The 20161-nt window shown below is 41.4% G+C and overlaps 1 protein-coding gene across 5 annotated transcripts in view; it reads right to left on the reverse strand.

Moving 5' to 3' along the window:
• Window positions 1–4813: 4813 nt before the first annotated feature.
• Dmxl2 (Dmx-like 2) overlaps window positions 4814–20161 on the reverse strand; it is a 166598-nt gene continuing 151250 nt past the window's right edge. For 3 of the 5 annotated variants that reach the window (XM_063265469.1, XM_008766358.4, NM_001427384.1), the window contains exons 34-44: window positions 18808–18870; window positions 17852–17938; window positions 17650–17771; window positions 14885–15023; window positions 14212–14272; window positions 13989–14116; window positions 13354–13431; window positions 10117–10208; window positions 8917–8969; window positions 7422–7639; window positions 4814–6296 (exon numbers count right to left, since the gene is read on the reverse strand). In XM_063265469.1, the coding sequence (XP_063121539.1) occupies window positions 6087–6296; window positions 7422–7639; window positions 8917–8969; window positions 10117–10208; window positions 13354–13431; window positions 13989–14116; window positions 14212–14272; window positions 14885–15023; window positions 17650–17771; window positions 17852–17938; window positions 18808–18870 (1251 nt within the window). In that variant the 3' untranslated portion in view covers window positions 4814–6086. The remainder of the gene's footprint in view (window positions 6297–7421; window positions 7640–8916; window positions 8970–10116; window positions 10209–13353; window positions 13432–13988; window positions 14117–14211; window positions 14273–14884; window positions 15024–17649; window positions 17772–17851; window positions 17939–18807; window positions 18871–20161) is intronic. The other 2 variants (XM_008766360.4, NM_001427385.1) reach the window with 1 other exon arrangement.

The raw sequence follows: 20161 nt of genomic DNA on the forward strand, positions 1-20161 counted from the left end.
AGCTGCCAGGGAGGGGGAGGTCCCCCAAACCCTAGCACATCAAGTTTCTACTGGGCTAGGAGCATCCTCCCTCACTGAGGCCAGATAAGGCAGCCCAGCTAGGAGAACATATACCATGGACAGGCAACAGCTTGTGGGATGTCTCCTGCCCCACTTGTTTGGGACCCACATGAAGACCAAACTGCACATCTGCTACATATGTGCTGGGACCCTAGGACATTTCTTCTATCAGTTTTAGTATTTTGGGTTTCAAATTGAGGTCTGTGATCCACTTGGAGATAATTTTTCTGCAGAGTAATAGAAAGTTTAATTTCATTCTTCTGCATGGTGCCAGCTTTCCTAGCACCATTTGTTAAAGATGCTATCTCTTCTGTGCATGCTTTCTGTCCCTGTCAATATCAGATGGCTATAGATGTATTTACTCATGTTTGGGTCTTCTATTTCATTCACTGGTCTACACATCTGTTTTGTGCCAGTATTGTTTTTTGTTACTACAGCTTAATTAATATATCTTGAAGTCTGGACTACCAATCTCTCCAGTATTATTCATTCATTTTATTCAAGATTACTTTGCTATGTAGGGTTGTTATTTTTTTTTTCTGGTTCCATATAAATTTCAGGATTTTTTTTATTTCTTTTTTTATTTTTTTTATTTCTATGAAGACTGTTGTTGGCATTTTGTTTTGAGAGTGCATTGAATCTGATTACAATTGCATTGCTTTTGGTAGAATGATCATTTTCACAAAATTATTTATACTCTAGTAATCTTTCTAATTTCTCAATCTTTTTCTTTAGGGATTTAAAGTTTTCATTGGAGAGGACTTTCACCTCATTGGTACTTTCACTTTGAGGTATTTCATTGTCTTTGATGATATTGTAAATAGGAATATGTCCATGATCTCTTTCTCAATATGTTTGTTTGTGTATAAAAAGACTACTAATATGTGTAAACTAATTTATCTCTGCCATTTTGCTGAAACTGTTGATTTGTTTCTAATTTTCTGGTGGGAATATTTTTTTTTTTTTGGTTCTTTTTTTCGGAGCTGGGGACCGAACCCAGGGCCTTGCGCTTCCTAGGCAAGCGCTCTACCACTGAGCTAAATCCCCAGCCCCTCTGGTGGGAATATTTGTGATCACTTATATACAACATATTATCTGCAAAATGTATATTTGTTGATGTATGTATGATGAAACAACCTTGCACTTCAGGGACAGATACAACTTGATTGTGATGATCTTGATATGCACCTGTATTCAGTTTGCTGTTCCCCCTTCCCATGCCTTTATATGATTTGGGTATTTGGGTATTAGAATAAAATTGGCAAGAAATTTGGGAGCAAGCCTTCTATTTATATTTTTGGAATAACTTAAGAAGTACTGGTTGTAGTTCTTTCAAAGTCTGATAGAATTCAGTGTATCCATTTTGGCCTGAGTTTTTTTTGTTTTTGGTTTTTTTGTTTGTTTGTTTTTGTTTTTTTAACAAAAGGCTTTTTATAACTGTCACCCCCCTCTTATAGTTCTGTTTAGGTTGTTTATCTGTTTAACTTGGGTAATTCAGATGAACCAATAAATTCACTCATTTCTTTCAGGTTTTTCAATTTAATGAAGAATAGGTTGTGAGTCTGCTGTAATGCTTCCCTGCTCATTTCTGGTTTTGTTAATTTGGGTTCTATTTTTTCCCTTTTGGTTGAAAGGATGAAAGGTCTCTTGATCTTGTTTATCTTTTCAAAGAACACCCTCTTACACTTACTGATTCTTTTGTTTTGTTTTTTTTCCATTTTAATAATCTGTGCTTCGTTGTTAGTTCCTGCCCTCTGGTTTGGGCTTAGTTCTTTTTCTCCAATTTGAGTTGGGTCATTAAATCATTTATTATGACTTCCTGGTTTAATATAAGTAGTTAGAGCTATAAACCTCCCTATTAGAAAAGTGGCCAGAGGTTTTATTGTATTATGTTTTTGTTTTCATTTGGCTCCAGGAATATTTTTCTCTCTTCCTTGATTTTTGTCCATTTATCATTCAGTAATGAGTTGTTTAATATCCTTACTAGAATTTTGTTTGCTGTTGATTTTAAATTTTATTATATACTAGTTGGCTAGGATATATGGAATTTCAGTTTTACTGAACTTATTAAGGTTTTTGTCCTGCCATGTGGTCTAATTTAGAGAAGTTTCTATATACTGCTATGTGTATCTGTTTTTCTGGGTAATCTATACACATGTATGTGTGTGTGTGTGTGTGTGTGTGTGTGTGTGTGTGTGTGTGTGTGTGTGTAGTTAGGTTAGATAAAATAGATAGATAGATAGATAGATAGATAGATAGATAGATAGATAGATAGACAGACAGACAGACAGATAGAGGTAGGTAGGTAGGTAGGTAGGTAGGTAGGTAGGTAGATAGATGATAGATAGATAGATAGATAGATAGATAGATAGATAGATAGACAGACAGACAGATAGATAGATAGGCAGGCTACTCTACCCAGCAAAACTATATGCTATAGTTGAAAGAGAAAAACTTTCAAAGATACAAACAGCCTTAAAAGTTCCTACCCAACAACAAAACTGCTAGACAAATAATGGAAGCAATACTTAGAATTGGAAAGAGGGATAAGAAACTCTACAAAGAAAGCAAGAAATTTAGTCAAATACAAATCACAGGAGCACACAACAGCAAAACAACAGAGTGACTGCAAGCTACACATACCTTTCAATAACAACGCTTCTGGCTTTCAGTTTCCACTGAGAAATTAGGTGTTATTCTCTGGTGGATTTTTTCTTTAGATGTGTCTTACATTTTATTTTGCAGCTCCCAATATATTTTCTTCATTTTGAATATTTAGTATGTCTGATCTTGTCTAGATGGGGTTCTGTGTGCTTTCTGTATCTATATGGGTATGTCTTTCTTTAATTTGGATATATTTTCTTCTATGACTTTGCTCAAGATCTGGTCAATGGCATTGACCTGAAATTCATATTCGTAATTTAAAGATTTGGTTTTTTGGTGCTGTCCTACATTTCTTGCATATACTTTCCCATGCTTAAAATATTTTATTCATATTCTTTTTATTTGATCCAGGCCCTGTGGTGGTTCAAATGGTAATGTCCCCCATGGGTTCATGTTTGAATACCTGGTCCCCACCTAGTGTCCCTGGAAAGAGTTAGGAGGTGTGGCCTTGTTGGAGGTGTTCCACACAGCAGCTTTGGACAGTTCAACTTTCAAATTCTGAATTATATTTATTTCATTCAGTCATGTATTTCTATTTTCTTAATCATCACTCAGGTATTTATTGTTCTCTTGGAGGTTCAGTAAAGTGTTCAGTTCTGCCTTCTTTCAATTTCTTGAAGTCTTGATAGAATTTATGATTATCCTTTAAAGTTTGTGTCCTGACATTCATTCATCTAAGGTAACACTTCTATAGGCCTAGTAGGTTTGACTGGCAATGTGCTGCCTTGACCACTCATGTTGTTTTTGGTTTTGTGATTTGACCTGGGCCTGTGGACTTCCTTCTCTGCACATCTGATGTAATAATATGGACTTCCTCAGATTGTGTCAACTAAAGAGATGTGTGACCAGAGGTGGCCAGGTACAGCTGGTGGATGAGCTATTGAATTGGACAAAGGCTGACAAATATGGCTCCCAAACCATGGGTCTGGAGCTAGAATTGAGGGTCCAGAGAAGATAGTGTACAGAGAGAAGGACACAAGAGGAAAGGAATGCTCACCAGCCAAGGGTGGCTCACAAACAAAGCAGATTTAAGTCAGTTTAAGGACTAGTGTGGAGATGGCCACAGGCAGGGAATAATGGAAATATGAAAGGAGGATCAAAGAAGGGAGGAGAGACTTACAAAGGCAGCTCACGAAGAGGAAAGCTCCTGGGCCATGGCTCTAGAACTATGCTTTTGGGTTAGGGAAAAACAAGGCAATGGGAATGAGTGATTTACCCAGGAAAGGTGGTCTGTAGACCTCCCATATCGTCTGGAAGCTTGTGATGGCTGATCTTGGCTGACACTGTAACATACCTGGGAAGAGGAAGCTCAACTGAAGAAATGTCTCCATCAGCTTGGGATATGGGTACTTCTTGATTGCTAATATCAAGTCCTTTGTCAGTGCTACCCCAGGCAGGTAGCTGGACACAAGCGAAAGTAACTGATTTCTGCTCAAGCTCATGCCTGGAATTCCTGACCTGGCATCACTCAGTGATAAACACTACGCTAAAATAAACCGTTTCCTTCCTAAGTTGCTTTGGTTCATGGTGTTTATCACAGTGACAGAGAAAATCTAGAACAAAGATCCAATGGGTTATCTAGTATTTGTTTTAAGGACCCCTTTCATCAATCAACCTAACCAAAAGAAAGAGAAAGCAAAATTCATATACATTAAACTGCTGTTACATCTATTTTGACAATTTTTAAAAGTGTGTGACCAATGGCAGATTTTAAAGTACAATTTCAAATCCGACCTCTGACACTCAATTATGTAAAGGCAAGTCCATTACCTTTTAGACTCTTGATGAACACTCCTACTATCTTAGTATGCACACACAAAGACAATGTGGCACACACGGGCTGCAGTACCTACAGTGTGGTAAATGAATGCTGACCCCACACTGTCCATGTTCTGTGTGTTCAACATGCTCTCCCTCCCAACCCTGCAGAAGCATCCCCACCAGTTACACTTCCTTCAGTAAACTATTCTACACACAAGCTTCAGTGACGTAAGCACCCTCTCACCTCTCAATCTCCATCTCACTAGAATTGCTTCTTGTACACATGACGTTCCATAGGCGTATGTGAATGAATAAACAGTTTAAGGGCTTAAATTTTCTCTAATAGTTAATTATTTTATTAAAATTAACTCTTAAAAACAGTGTCAAATAATGCCAGACCAGTCTACTTAAATAGGCCAAACTAAAATAAAACTCTAACAAGTAACATTTCTTTTACATGTGTATTTCACAGCATGAGTACCACACTGCCTTCAGAGAAAGGTGCTTTTATACCATTATGTTTTACTGTTTACCACATGGGCATTAAACATTCTCATTACATGATGAGACAATTTGCTGGTAAACACTTAAACATACACAGACACTGGTTTCAATATTGCAACATATTTTTGGTCATAACGAAGGAAATACATCAAAATATGACACTGGCTAATATTTTACAAGCAAATAATATTTAACTCTGCATAGTTTATACAATCGGCTGTGGCAATAAATAATCTCACCGATCTCACCAACTGGCCACAAAGAGCCTAACATTCATTTAATTGATAGGAAATGTTCTACTGGTGTCGTTTCCACATAGCTTTACATGTGCCTTATTAACTTTAAATACATAAAAAGAAAAGTACTAAACTAGACTGGGAAGGTATGTTTTACTTAACTGCAAATACACCATGTCTAACATATGACATTCCTGACATAAAGGCAAATACCTTAATAGAAAAACTAGCAGTCCAAAAATGTCAATGTGCAAATTGTGAGGGAAACATTGCATTTAAATTTGCACTCATTTGCAAGTCACAGTACTAGCTCAGTATAAACACTAACAGGAGAACACACTCAGCAGGACGTGAGAGTGGCTGGGCCTGCTCCACAGGTAGGAAGTGTTTCTGGTGGTCTAATGCGTCTAACACCCGGGACTGTCCTTTACTCAACGAGACACAGCAGCATGCTCCTTCCATGATGAGAACAGGAAGAAAAGCCTGAATCAGCAATGTTCTCTTCCTCAATTTGGTAAAAAGGCCCTGCTCATTATTGTAACTTACCGTCAGCTAACCGCAAGTGTTTCTGAATCAGGTGTTACATGATGTGAAGAATAGCTTCCCTTCATACAATACAAGGTAGGGGTTTGTTTTGTTTTGTTTTTTAATACGCCAACATAATGACAAGGTACATGCACTCTACCAACCTGGGTAGGCAACACCCAAGTATACTTGAGTAAAACCCAGCTTGCATCAGAGTCAAATTCCAGAGATTCTGTTATTTCAAGGTGTTGACTGTATTGGAAAGCAGAACTGCCTAACTCCTACATTACACCTTTTAACTGAGAGGTATATAAAATAAACCCCCAAGCGCTCAGACTACAGAATGTCAAGAATTCTATTAGGGATGTTAAAAGCACTGGGCAGAACCCTGGTTTTCAGCGTGCCATCTGCACCACAGGAGAACAGTCGATTGTCCTGGCTGATCTCAATCTGCATGACTCCAGCTCCGATGTTCCGAAATATGGACTGCTTAGCGTGTTCACTCTTAAAGGAATGAATCAGGCCGTGACCTGTCAGTCTCCATACCTAGTTTTTTAAAAAATAAATAAGATGAGTCATTAAGATGAGAGACCTAAAGTGAAAATATAGCTCTCCTTTCTGTTCCTTGGCCCAACTAATTAGATGGAAGCCCAGTTTCCTAGCTGTCGACCTAACAGGAGGTGATAGTGTCACTCACATAGCTCATATCCTATCTTAGATTTCCTGCTGCTTCCAAATTTCTCTTTCCATATATCCTCCCTCTCTCTCTCTCTCTCTCTCTCTCTCTCTCTCTCTCTCTCCCCCTCTCTCTCTCTTTCTCTCTCTCTCTCTCTCTCTCACACACACACACACACACACACACACACACACATGCTCCTCTACTAATTCAACCAAATATTTAATTCAATAAAATATGTTTGCACATGAAACTAGCTAGGCTCCAAGACAAAATAAAAGAAATAATGATATTACTTCACCCACCTGGAAACATCCCTTCAGCTATGAGTACCGAGGACAGAGGTAAGAAAAAGGAAGACAATTCTAAGGTACCAAACTAATTTTGCTAAATGCACACACGTGTTAAGCCCACACACTTGGGGCTCGTGGCATATCTTGTTAGTTCATGCTTGCCTGGCCCCATGAAGTCCTGAGATCAAAAATCACAGAACAAAACCTCAAACCCTTTACTCCTTTTTTTTTTTTTTTTTTTGGTTCTTTTTTTCGGAGCTGGGGACCGAACCCAGGGCCTTGCGCTTCCTAGGTAAGTGCTCTACCACTGAGCTAAATCCCCAACCCCTACCTTTACTCCCTTTTTGTAAGTCTATTCTTATTAATATTTCTGATGACAGGACCATCCTCACAAAACCCAGGCCCCAAACCTTGCACGTTAAGCAAGTATTCTACCACTGAGGTATATCCCAGCCCCTTCCAGGCCCGTAGTAACAGTAGCCTGAGTTCCAGTAAATTGAATCATTAGCTGGATTTCCAAAGCAGAGTGCTTTAGAAAGAGCCACACAGAAGTTAGGGGCACGTCAAGAACGTCTAGTCCCCCAGAAGGCCTTACTCAATACGTCCATTTCAGAGTACAATGGTTGTGCTTTTTCTAACAAGCAGTCTAGACAGCAGGAAAGGACTAACGTTTAGTCTAGTCTCACCTCCTGGGATACTTACTTTTATATTGCCTTCTGCTGAACCTGTAGTGAAGTACTCCTCACAGGAATCCAGAGCCAAAGCCTTAATAGCTGAGTCATGTGCCTGGAAGGTGTGCATTAGCTGCCTCTGTCTGATGTCAAAAATACAGATGTAACCTTTCCTACCTCCAGAGATTAGGAGTTGTTGTTTGGGGGCATACTGAAGTACTGTGGCACCGTGGTCATGGCACGTAAAACCTGAAGAAAAAGAACAACACCAGGAGACTTTCCCAAAACATGAAGCTTGTGGTTCTCAAGCTTAAATTCACATTTAAAACACAGCATTTCATTGTTCACCTTTTTCTTCCCTGTAATGATTTGTTTATAAAGTGTCTTCCAACAGGTACATGTGTTGAGAATTTGTCCCCAGCTACTGAATTCAGTCACTAAGAGATGACAGCCACAAGGGTTCTGGCTTCAGCTCTCCTGAAAGACTCACACTTTGATGGCATTACTGGGGGACCTTGGAAGGCGGGCCTGGCCGTGGGAATAGCTCACTAAAGCTATTTTTCTATCACCTTTTTCTGGAGCTCTAGGTGAGGTGAGGTGGTCTGTTTCATCACACGTTCTCTGCTGTGAGGTTCTATCTCATACCAGCACAGAAAACATGGAGCCAGCAGGTCATGAATAGAAAGAAGCCTCTGAAACCCTTACTCATACTAAACTCTCCTTCCTTTAAGCTGTTTCTGTCAGGTATTCTGTTACAGCAACAAAAGGACAAACATAAAACTCTAGAGGACACCCATCTAGAGGTCACAGAATCTCTGAAACCCTGCACTTAAAGTACTAAGTCATAGTAAAAAAGTTTCTATCCATTATATCAACATGAAACATGAACAGAAAAAGGGTGTTTAAAAAGTCCTAAGTTATGTGCTTCATACAAAATATGGAGAGCACACATGTGGAAACAGCACACTGACCCTCACTCGCACATCCTGCACACATTCATTCCTAGCATTTTAACAGCATACAGCAGCAGGAGTGCAGAGGAGGCTAAGCTCCCAGTGGTGCACACACTCGTCACTACCCAGCGCCATTCACCCTACCTGATGCTGTCCTCATCTGTAGCCAGTGACTTCGTAAGAAGCTCAGCCTCAGGCACCTCAAAACTTTCAGCCACAAGCTACTGAGATGGCTTTCTGCGACAGTGTGGATAAGCGTGCCCCACACCTTTCTACCATGGCACCACTAGGTGGTAGCAGAGCTTTTAAAAGATACTGTCCCCATGGCAGGAGAGTAGTCCCCATTCTTCTCCCCTTTGCTTCTTGGCAGCCATGAGCAGAATAGCTTCCTTCAGCCCATGTTCTCCCCATAAGGTACTTCTCTGCCACAGACTCAAAGGACAATCAACCAGGGGCTGAAACTGTTGGACAAAATAAACCTCTTTTCTCTGTGCAGTCCTCCATATCAACCTGTGAGCAAACACCAAGTTCTGGAAGTTAAATCAAACCTGGTAAGCATCCCCTTTAACTCACCGTGAATGAGGCTGTTTCCAGGCGATATTAATGTGTCCCAGAGGCATACGTTTCTTTAAAGAAATAATAAAGTACATCAGAAACAATTATTCAAAATCATCATTAAGCACAAATTTTCTCAAGAAAAATTTTTCTTACTTATCCGAGATTTCTAATTAGAATGAGGGTGGTTTATCCTAGAGCTTATCCTAGTATCACTTTCATAAGGTCCCTGGCATTGTACCCCATCTCTTTGCCACCCTTCTGGAGAAACTGGGAAATGACTTTCTCAGCAGAAGGGTCCTGCTATAACCCTGGGAAGTAATGGCTTCAGGTTAACAGTCCTGTTCACAGCACGCAGCTAATGAAAACAATGTGAGGGAAATGAAAAGATGGCTGGAGCAATGTAAATGCTCAGCTGTGCTAACGGACTTTATGATGACAGCCGTTTTAAAGACTAAGTCACTTCAGTATAAAAATGATACAATGTAGTAACAGACTACATTGGGGCAAATGTTTGTTTTGTGTCATGGTAAGGATTATAAAACATATTCCTTGGATTAAAAAAACCCTACTAAATAGAAATCCTCACTTTCTAGGAAAGCGTTGTGCTTAAATTCTTCTTTCTTTTATTTTATTGGATATTTTATTTATTTACATTTCAAATGTTACCCCCTTTCCCAGTTTCCCCTCTGCAAACCCCCTATCCCATCCCCCTTCCTCTGCTTCTATGAGGGTGCTCCCCCATCACCCACTCCTGCCTCCCCACCCTGGCATTCCCCTACACTGGGGAATCGAGCCTTAACAGGATAAAGGGCCTCTCCTCCCATTTATGGCTGACAAGGCCATCCTCTGCTACATATGTGGCTGGAGCCATGGGTCTCTCCATGTATACTCTTTGGTTGGTGTTTAGTTCCTGGGAGCTCTGGGGGGTCTGGTTGGTTGATACTGTTGTTCTTCTTATGGGGCAAACTCCTTCTGCTCCTTCAGTCTTTTCTCTAACTCCTCTATTGAGGTCCCTGTGCTCAGTCCAATGGTTGGCTGTGAGCATCTGCATCTGTATTTGTCAGGCTCTGGCACAGCCTCTCAGGAGACAGGTCTATCAGGCTTCTGTCAGCGTGCACTTCTTGCCATCAGCAATAGTATCTGGGTTTGGTGTCTATATATGGGATGGATCCCCAGGTTTAAACTTTTCTTATTCTTTTGTTTCCATCAACCTACCTATTGTCATTGGACTGTCCAGATGTCGCAACTAAGCTTGAAGAGGTGATAAATGCAAAATCACTTGTGGCCTTACTGTGGCACTGCCAACTCTAGAGAAAACAAAATGTAGCCAATGTTATCTAAAACTCCAATAGCAACTGAGATGATACAAATAATGCTCCACCAGTAATGTGCAGGACTCTTGAGCGATGACATACACTTTTAAATGGTTACGTATTAGTTCTGTTGGTTTGGGTATAGGATCTTGTTGTGTACCTCAGGCTGCTCCACACCTATGATCCTCAACTCCCCAGGTGCTGTGCTACCACACCTAAGAACAGTTGTGTAAACTCAGTGAGGATGGGGTCAGAGTGCACACTGCTGGGGCCTGAGCCCCAGCCTCCTCCAGACTAAACAGCCTACCTGTCTTGCTCAGAACCTAGACTCACACTAAGTGCTTAGTACTCAGAACCTGCAGGCCACTAAACACCCAGAGACCACATTGCCAACTTTTTCTTCTTTTTTAAGTAGAAGATAAAGACACAGCACTTTAAAGAATTTTAACAAACTCAAAGAACAAGTGAGTATGAATTAGTTGTGACTGTCTCTCCCCATTTCTAGTCCTGCCCCCTTTTAAAGGCTAGTGCTAATTTTTTAGCCTATAAAGTATTAAAAGTTGTAACAATGTGACCTTAGTGATAATTTTTCTCTTACTGGAGGAAGCATTGGGTTTGTAACCATGCTCACAATTTTCAGGTCAAATAGTTTAAAGTTGTCTTTCATTTCAGAAAGTCTTAAGCTACTTAAGAACTGAATAAAATAAAAAATAAACTTACAGGCCAGAGACCAACCACTCAGACTGGGAAAAGTGCCAGTTGGCTGCCCACCTCCCAACTTCCCTCCTCTCTCAGCATCCCTCCTCTCTCTCTCTCAGTATCCCTCCTCTCTCTCTCAGCATCCCTCCTCTCTCTCTCAGCATCCCTCCTCCCCCTCTCTCTCAGCATCCCTCCTCTCTCAGCATCCCTCCTCTCTCTCTCTCTCTCAGCATCCCTCCTCTCTCAGCATCCCTCCTCTCTCTCTCTCAGCATCCCTCCTCTCTCTCAGCATCCCTCCTCTCTCTCTCAGCATCCCTCCTCTCTCTCTCAGCATCCCTCCCTTCTCTCTCTCTCTCTCTCAGCATCCCTCCTCTCTCTCATCATCCCTCCTCTCTCTCTCAGCATCCCTCCCCCCCTCAGCATCCCTCCTCTCTCTCTCTCTCTCTCTCTCTCTCTCTCTCTCTCTCTCTCTCTCTCTCAGACTCCCTCCCAGCCTATCCCCAGGCCTGCACCTTGCTATTTGCTCTGCCCCAGCCTTCAACTGGAGCAGAGACTCCCTGCTCTACCAGAAGACCATGCAGACAGGGAGAAGTCCAGATAGGCTTCCCACCCATCAGCCTCCCCACTTTTTTGGCCTTTGTCTACCCTATCTCCAGTATCCCATTCTCCTACAGGGGCAAAGGCTCTCTGCTCTACCAGAGACTAGTGTGGGGCTGAGAAAGCACACTCTACCAGAGACCAAGGGAACGGGGAGAAGTCCAGGTAGGCTGTGCACCATCCAAACCCCCCAACAGCCTCACTGTCTCAGCATCCTTCCACACTACACACTCCCGTGCCGTCCTAGCTGCCTTGCCCCAGCCTTCAACTAGGGCAGACAGAATCATCACGTCATGCTTCAAAACCTGCGCTCCTCAGAGTTGGAAAAATCTAAAATAAAAGGGGGTGGGGCAACTGGGAAGGGAGGATGGAGGGAAGATCATTTGAACCTAAGATCTGAAGGTCACCCCAAACTAAACATATGAACTCACTAAAGACATTTGGTTAGATTAAGAGTTGGAGTTACTTTAGTGCTGACCCCTTGGCTAACCTGACACACTTGATACAATAGTCTGCATCATAACGAACAACAGTAACCCAAGCAGAAGACTCCAACTCGCCCATCTCCTTAGGCTGTGGTTAAGCTAACACTGTAGTCTGAATAGACTTCATCTTGGCCAGCTCTGTGCTCCTTGTGCTCACTACACTTTGCCAATCACAAAGGCACTGCTACAAGTGGTCCTGCACAAATCTCACAAGCCCAAACCTGCCCTAAACACTCCTAAGAATGCCCCAGGAACATGGGGAACTAAATATTCCTTCCTTGTTACATCAAGTGATGAAAACAGAAATTTCAAAGAGCCCAAGAGGAGGATACCAGGATATCTAAAAATAAACAGGATTTTATTCTGCATGAGTAGGCAAAGCGTTTGCTCAAGGTTACTTGAATTTCTTAAAGATACTAAGGCCGTCTACAACACACTAATCTAATATTAGTATCTCTCATATGTAAGGAAGGAGTTGGGAGAAGGGAAACATGATCAAAATACACTGTATGAAAAAGATTTTTAATAAAAACATTAAAAAAATTTTATACTCTATAAAGGACAATCTAGGTTCAGAGCTTTCTGATCCTCCATTTATTCATACAATGCTGAAAATACCACCTAAGCCTGGAGAGCGAGCTCAGAGATTAGCCACGCGCGTGCTGCTCTTCTCCACATTCACATGGAGACGCCCACCCATCTCTAATTTCAGTTCCAAGGCATCTCATGACCTCTTCTGACCTCTAGGTGTGCACATGCACACATGCAAGCAAAACATAAGTAAGGAAAATGAGAATACAACTAATAAGAAATGTGAGACCCACCCAGGACAGCAAAGGCTTTCATGTCTCCTAAGCCACAGCTCTGCCACAGGAAGGCACAGCAGTGTGTGCCAGCGCACATTTGATGTGAGTGGGTAAGTGTGTGGAGGAACTCTCAGGGTTAGATTACCATGTAGTAAAAAGAAAAAACCCTGAAAGAAATTAGTGCTCAGAAACTGTTTGAATTTTAATTATGTACTTAATAAGATTCTACAACTATAAACTTAGTTCTCATAAAATAAAACATTATTAAAAAGAAAAAAGAATTGTTTCTAAAGTGGACAAAAGTACCATTAGAAAAGGTATTCTGAATTGGACCACAAAGAGGAAAAAACCCACAGTTGCCCCTTAAGATAAAAAGCAAAAGTTGTTTGTTGTTTTGGTAATTTCTGCTAAATCGAGGATAGAAGTGGATGGCGCACACTAGGTGGAACTGTCATTTCCAACAGAATGACTACTGAGATCCACGGTTGAAAGCAGACACTTCACCAACAATATGGTGTCTACATTCACTCTGGAAATGTGAGTGGCACTTACCATGTAAGGTTTAGGATTCGATGCAGTTTGGTTAACTTGCCAGATACTCAGAAAACCCTCTCCATCTGCAACACCACACTGTAAGAATGGCATGAACACCAAACACAGATATTCAGAATTCTTGCCAAAGGTAAAATATCCTATGACAGAGGCCTGCTCAGACCCCACTTCACAAACTCCTCCTACAGCTGTCTCCCTGTGCTTCCCACGAATGCCAAGTTCCTTCCTTCCCTGCCGTGTTTAAATGTGTGTGTGAGCACACTCACAAACACACACATACACAGCACACACCTTACCCTGTCACCTTCTAACTGTCCACACACACCCTGCATTCCCCTAAGCCTCCACAACAGAGGGTGTCATTTAGACTCTAGCAAGCTGGCAGACACCAACAGCATTTGGAGTAGAAGTAGTTTTCGTTCACAAAATGCTGAAATGAATAACTGGTTAACCTGCACTAAGTTTTGCAGATTTGTGTTTCCATTATAAGAAGAGAGGCTACATAAACAGAATACAACAGCCTGCTCAGTTTAAACCCAGAGTCATTACATTTTTTGATATAGTTTTAATGAATATTATATACTCAGGATCCAGCTATTTTTGGATGCATTCAGCACTAACTCCCAGGGACAAACCTTGTTGCCTTGTGAGTTAAAATACAGTCTAGTAACTCTGGCATTGCCGGCCTGACGGAAGCAGACAAGCTGCTGAGGTCGTGTCCACTCAAACATCCGCACACTGCCGTCCTGGGCACCTGTGAGATCTAGACGCAGAAGGTGGGCAGTAAGAAACTGAAGAATTTCAACAACTCATTCTTTAAGACACTGCAAACTTGTGGAGGACAAACCAAATACGTACAGTACTGATGGACAGGGTGGGAAGTCATCCTCTTAACATTATGCAGGTTCCTTTTCATGAGCTTTAAAGGGAGGAAAAATGAGTTTGCTTTGTGTATTCAGAAGGGATGAGCATCCCCTGTTGCTCCTCCTCATAAGCAGCTTTAGCTGAGACAAGCCCTGCTCGGGGTTCTGAAATATCTAATATACATTTTTGCAAACAGAAGCAATCACTTACTGGCACAGCCCTGTGCTGTGAAGACATTACAAACAGCTCCATCTAGTGACAAAGGGACTCTCTTCCAACCGCCCCCTCCCTGACAACAATCGGGTTGACTTTGGGGAAATCTGGCTAGGTAGCCCAGGCTGGTATCATGTTCAGAATATGAAAGAATAGGACCCCTCCAGCAATAGTGACCAATAAGAATTAACATTCAGTAACCTGAGGCAACATTCAAACTTTAAATAAATAGAATTGAACTCCTCTCTGACATTACTTTACCATTGTGTCTCGGTATTCCTCTACAAAGTAAAAGCTGGAGAGAGTAATCTCCACCCTCACTCGTGGCAGATATGTGGAAACTCAAAGCATGTTACTCTCATTTTCAGGATAATTTCTGTGTCGAGCAACTCCAACCCATTTCTTGAGGAGACCATGCTCAGAAACCGGATGTGTCTGGCAGTGAAAGACATACCACAGTAGCTCCAGTGCTGGTCTGCCCACTGCCCAGCCACGGCAGAGATGGGGGTGGGTGCACCTGACTTGAAGAATGGGAGGCTGCACCAGGCTGATACAGGGTTGTGGTGGAACCACGGTAATCAATATCATCTGAACTGTGGAGAACAGTTATATGTTACTCTGAAAGTTTATTCTCTTTTAACAGAAATCCAACTACATGGATTTTATACAACCATAAAAGTTTTTTTTAATGGTATTTTCTTTAACCCCAGAGGAAGAACCAACCAGATCCCCAAAAGCTCCCAGAAACTAAACTACCAACCAAAGAGTACACATGGAGGGACCCATGGCTCCAGCTGCATATGTAGTAGAGGATGGCCTTATCTGACATTAATAGGAGGGAAGGCCCTTGGTCCAGTGGAGGCTTGATGCCCCAATGTAGGGGAATGCTAGGGCAGTGAGGTGGGAGTGGGTGGGTGGGTAGGGGAGCTCCCTCAAAGAAGCAGGGGGAGGGGGATGGGATAAGAAGTTTGAGGAGGGGAAACCGGGAAGGGGGATAATATTTGAAATATAAATAAATAAAATAACCAATAAAATATGAAAAGAAAAAAATACAGATTTAGTAAGGGTTTGCTTTTTTAAAATAATTTGTTCTTTGGCAGCTAAAATATTACATAAAAAATAGAATAAATATTCATTGAATAAAAAACTTAGGTATAAATCTAAATCTAGCCAGTTTTAACACTTCTTCCCATTAAACAAAATACAAACTCAGTCTAATATATTATCTATGTGAGCAGCTTTATTGCTACAAAATTAGAACTAATATTTAAAGTATTTTAACCCTAATTGAATAGTTATACATAGCCAATGGTTGCTAGGAAAGGGAGAGCTATTTTCTTTAGCCATACAGCACTGCCAGTGGTTCTATAAACAACCATAATGAAATTTTTTGGCGCACACACACACACACACACACACACACACACACACGCACGAACACACACACACGCACACACACGACATGAAAGGAGAAGAGGAGCTAGCTGAGAAGAGGAAAAGGTATCAGTTAGGAGTAGGGAGGGGCAGGAGGCTAGCAGAAATATGACCAAATTATGTAAATTAATGTATGATGATAAGAACTTAAAAAGTAGCACAGACTTATTTTGAGTAAACAAATATTAATGATCTCTTATATATAGGAAGCTCATATATCAAATTACTTTATTTTATATTAATTTATTTGCTTGGTTTTTATTTCTGTGTATGTGTGATACATGTATTTTCATCTATACAGACTCATGAAAGCTGAAGGTTGAAGTCAGGTGCCTTCCTGAACTGCTCCCCACCATATTCTTTTGAGGCAGAGTTTCTCAGTAACCTAGAGCTCCCTGTTTCTGCTAGGCTAGAAGGCGAACTCCTCCTGCAGACTGCAACTCACTGCTCTGCAGTGCTGGTGTCACAGACACTTGGTGCTGCACTCAGGTTTTAGGTGGGTGCTGAAGACCCAGTGCAGGCCCTCATGCTTGTACAGCGAACACTTCACCAGCGGGCCTCTCTCCAGCCTTTTCTATCTGCCTCTCCCAAGGACCAGAATCACGTGCATGAGCCCCCATGCCCAACTACACCTTCCCCTTAGATGTAACTGAGCCCAGGACTCGTGCATCCTAAACAAGATGCTAAGCTAACCCCAGATTATATTTTTAAAGAAATAAGAAACACAATTTTAAAGCTTTCTTAACACCATGCCTGTAGTCTCAGTCCTTGAAAGGTAAAAAGAAAGGTAGAGATGAGAAGCTCATGTTTAGGTACCTGGGAGGCTAGAGGATAGCCATGTCTCAAAAGCTGTCTCAAAAAGCCAAAAGCAAGTAAGGAAAAAGACCTTAAAACATTAATTTTCATCACATAAAAATGTGAATGTAACTTGATGATGGAGCTATAGACTATATTAAATGGTTCCATCCACTCTACCTCGGACTAAAGCTGGTTACAGACTATCAAGAGAAAACTGAACATGGAAAGTGCCCTCGGGGACAGTCCTACAACACGAGACTCCTGACTGGAGAAGAAGAACGGGAAAAGCAAGCACACAGAAACAACTTTAAAAGGCACTGCAAAACTCTTCAGATGAAATTAAAGTTGTTGACATTCCTAGCTGTAAAAAATATGCTTTCTCAAAATAGTACTTAAACAACACTGGAGGATTAATGTGGCCAATTCCTAAATTAGGCTATAAATGTACGCATGCTATTTTTGTGCTTTCATTATCCAGAGCAGTTAAACTACTGACTACTGTATACTCCCGCTTCCCTGGGGCTAAATGTCAAAGTTGCAGTTTCAAACCTTGAACCACCTGTCAGAGACTATTCTGGTTTAAATACTATTAAAGTTTAATGGGAAAATTATGAGTAATTTGTAAATTTAGTATAAGTGAAGACTTTCATTATCAACTAAACCAATTACGTTTGCTTCTTGGATAACTGAAGAGAGGTATACCTTTCTCATCTCAACAACTTAGCATGCATTTGCTAAAGACAACAGCATTTTTATTTGTTTGTTTGTTTGTTTACATTTTTGGCTTTTCCAAACAGGATCTCTTTGAGGAGCCCTGGCTGTCCTGGAACTAGCTCTGCACACGCCCTGGCTGTCCTAGCTCTGCGCACTAGGTTGGTCTCCAGCTCAGATTCCCCTTCCTCACCCTCCCAAGTCCTGGGATCAAAGGCATACGCCATAACCACCCAGCTGACAATGGCATTTATCATTACCCCTCAGGAGCCACACCTTTTCGACTCTCTGTCATATTCTTCTCCAATCCATATATACGATTGACAAGCCAGTAGAGAAGTGACATCAAGTTCTTGAACATCGTGTGTTGAAGCCAAAACAATTTCATTACAGTTTGCCTATGAAGCAAAGGCAGAACAATGATTTGGGCAATTCCACTAAAAAGCAGAACGCTGTTTACACTAACTCCAATGTTTACCTTATTAATAGAAAATGCCATGATCATGTCGGACTCCTTATGAATGACCTTTGCCTTCCCTCCTGGATAGCCCAGATCAGCTTCAACCTGCAAAACATGGCTGAGGGTTAGTGGCTGCTGCACGACTCTGCACAGACACAAACATCCCACAGGACAGCTGGGCAGGAAGAAAATGTAGCTGCAGCAGGAAGAGTGGAGGAGCATTGGAGTGTTGGGAATTAGTTGTAGGAATCTGCTCTCATGTTCTGAAGCTCTGCAATCAAATGCCCCAATTATGAAGAGTCCCAGTGTGTTTGCAAGGTAATGATTTAACTTTTTTCACAATTTATACATCTATTTTAGCTCTTCTAAAATTTGCAAATATTCTGTAATGTGTGTGTGAGTGTGTGTGTGTATGTGAGTGTATGAGTGTGTGTGTGTATGAGTGTGTGTGTATGTGTGTGTATGTGTGTATGTGTATGTGTGAGTGTGTGTGTGTGAGTGTGTATGTGTGTGAGTGTGTGTGTATGTGTGAGTGTGTGTGAGTGTGTGTGTGTGTGTGTGTGTGTGTAAGAGGCACAGAATGAAAGACAAAGTCATCACAGAAAGTTGAAGGAGATATGGGTTAGGAATTTGGAAACAGGGAAAAACTAGAAAGATCAGGGAGAAAAGAATAAAAAATAGAACAAGGGAGGCATCTTGAATCTGAGGTCAATGGAAAGCAAGAGAAGGAGAGTCAAGAAGAAAGATCAGCTGTGCTTTAAGACAATCTAGAAAATATGACAGAAGTGGAGGAGAGAACAAAGAAGAACTCATAGCTGAGCAGAGCTGAGCTGAGCTGGACCCAGGGCGCCCCCTCTCCTCCATTTTGAGAGCAAGGCCTCTTGATCAGTTGGGCAGCCGCGGTTAGCATTAGAGATGAGGGGTTAGCTCTGAGAACTCTGAAAAGTGAGCTACAGGGAGGCACGGGAGGCTACCTTGATGTGGCAATCTTCTGCTACGGAGTTGTGTTTGACCTGCTCCACATGTTCTTCTACAGACTATATAACACCACACCGTCACAAACACAAAATACATGCATAAAATGAAATAATAGAGAGAATGAAAAATTTCAAACTAGAATAGTCATCATACAAAGGATAAAACTGACTTCAAAAAATTAAATTGGATAAAACAGAATATCAGATCAACAAAGCAAAACCAGCCTAACTAAATGATGTGCTATTCCATCATGTACACATGAAAACCTACTTCACAATTAAAATTTACTATTTATATACCATCTATGTAACGTAAAGTTCTTAAAACTATAATCTCTAAAAATAAGCCCTACTTCTCTTACTTCTGTCTTATACACATGTACATATTGATGTGTGTGCACAAGGAGGGAGGTCTTGTGGAGGCCAGAATTCAACAGGGTGTCTTTCTCAATGGCTCTCCACCTCATGTTTTTGACATAGGGTCTCTCACTGACTATGACCTCACAGCTATCAGTCAGCAGGCTTTTGACATCTACCTTTCTCTGCTGCATGGGTTCTAGGAGGACAGGTGTATGGCTGCTTGGATTCTTTGTGGGTGTTGGCAAGCTGACCCATGTCCTCAGTTACTGCCTGAGCCATTTCCAATCATACTATCACCTCCATTTTTTTAAAGCCCTGAGGCTTGAACCCCCAGCTTCACGAATGCTAAAAGTACACTGCCTTTTGTTTTATTGAGACCTGGTCCCAACAGCCTGGGGCTGAAGTACGAGATCCTTTTGCTTTACCTTCCAAATGCTGGCAGGTCAGCAGAGGCCACCAACCTCTACACTGATCACTGCTGCATTCGTACTAACTCACGAGTCTGAGCAATCAGATAACCAGGCCCTTCCCCTTGTGAAAGAGAGGATGAGGCATAGGAAGAAAGCTGCTTGCTTGCTCTCTGGTTGACAAGTCCTAGGCAAGGTACAACTAGAAATAGTACTCATCTACTGCATTAACCCTGGAAGGCATCATCAGAACCTGAACCTCTCCACAGTGTTCTTGACGTGACAATTTCAGCCTAAGAGGCCATTCAAATTCCCTGACTCTCCTTTAAGGAACACAGGGGGCTGCAGCAACTGACAATGAAGCACCCAGGAAAGCATGTGAGTTGTTCTACTCTGAGAACCGCTAATTCAGTGAAAGTCAATCACTGAAGAACTGGCTTGCTAAGTCAACCCACTGGCTTGACACATTTAACAATCTGACAAAAGCTTGATCTGTGGAATATTTTTCTTTAACTTATTTGATGAGTGAAGCTATCGTTTTATAGTATGTCAAGAATTTCAAATCATGGATTAGCCAACATGTC

The sequence above is a fragment of the Rattus norvegicus genome, chromosome 8, assembly GCF_036323735.1.
Source record: "Rattus norvegicus strain BN/NHsdMcwi chromosome 8, GRCr8, whole genome shotgun sequence".
Lineage (NCBI taxonomy): Eukaryota > Metazoa > Chordata > Mammalia > Rodentia > Muridae > Rattus > Rattus norvegicus.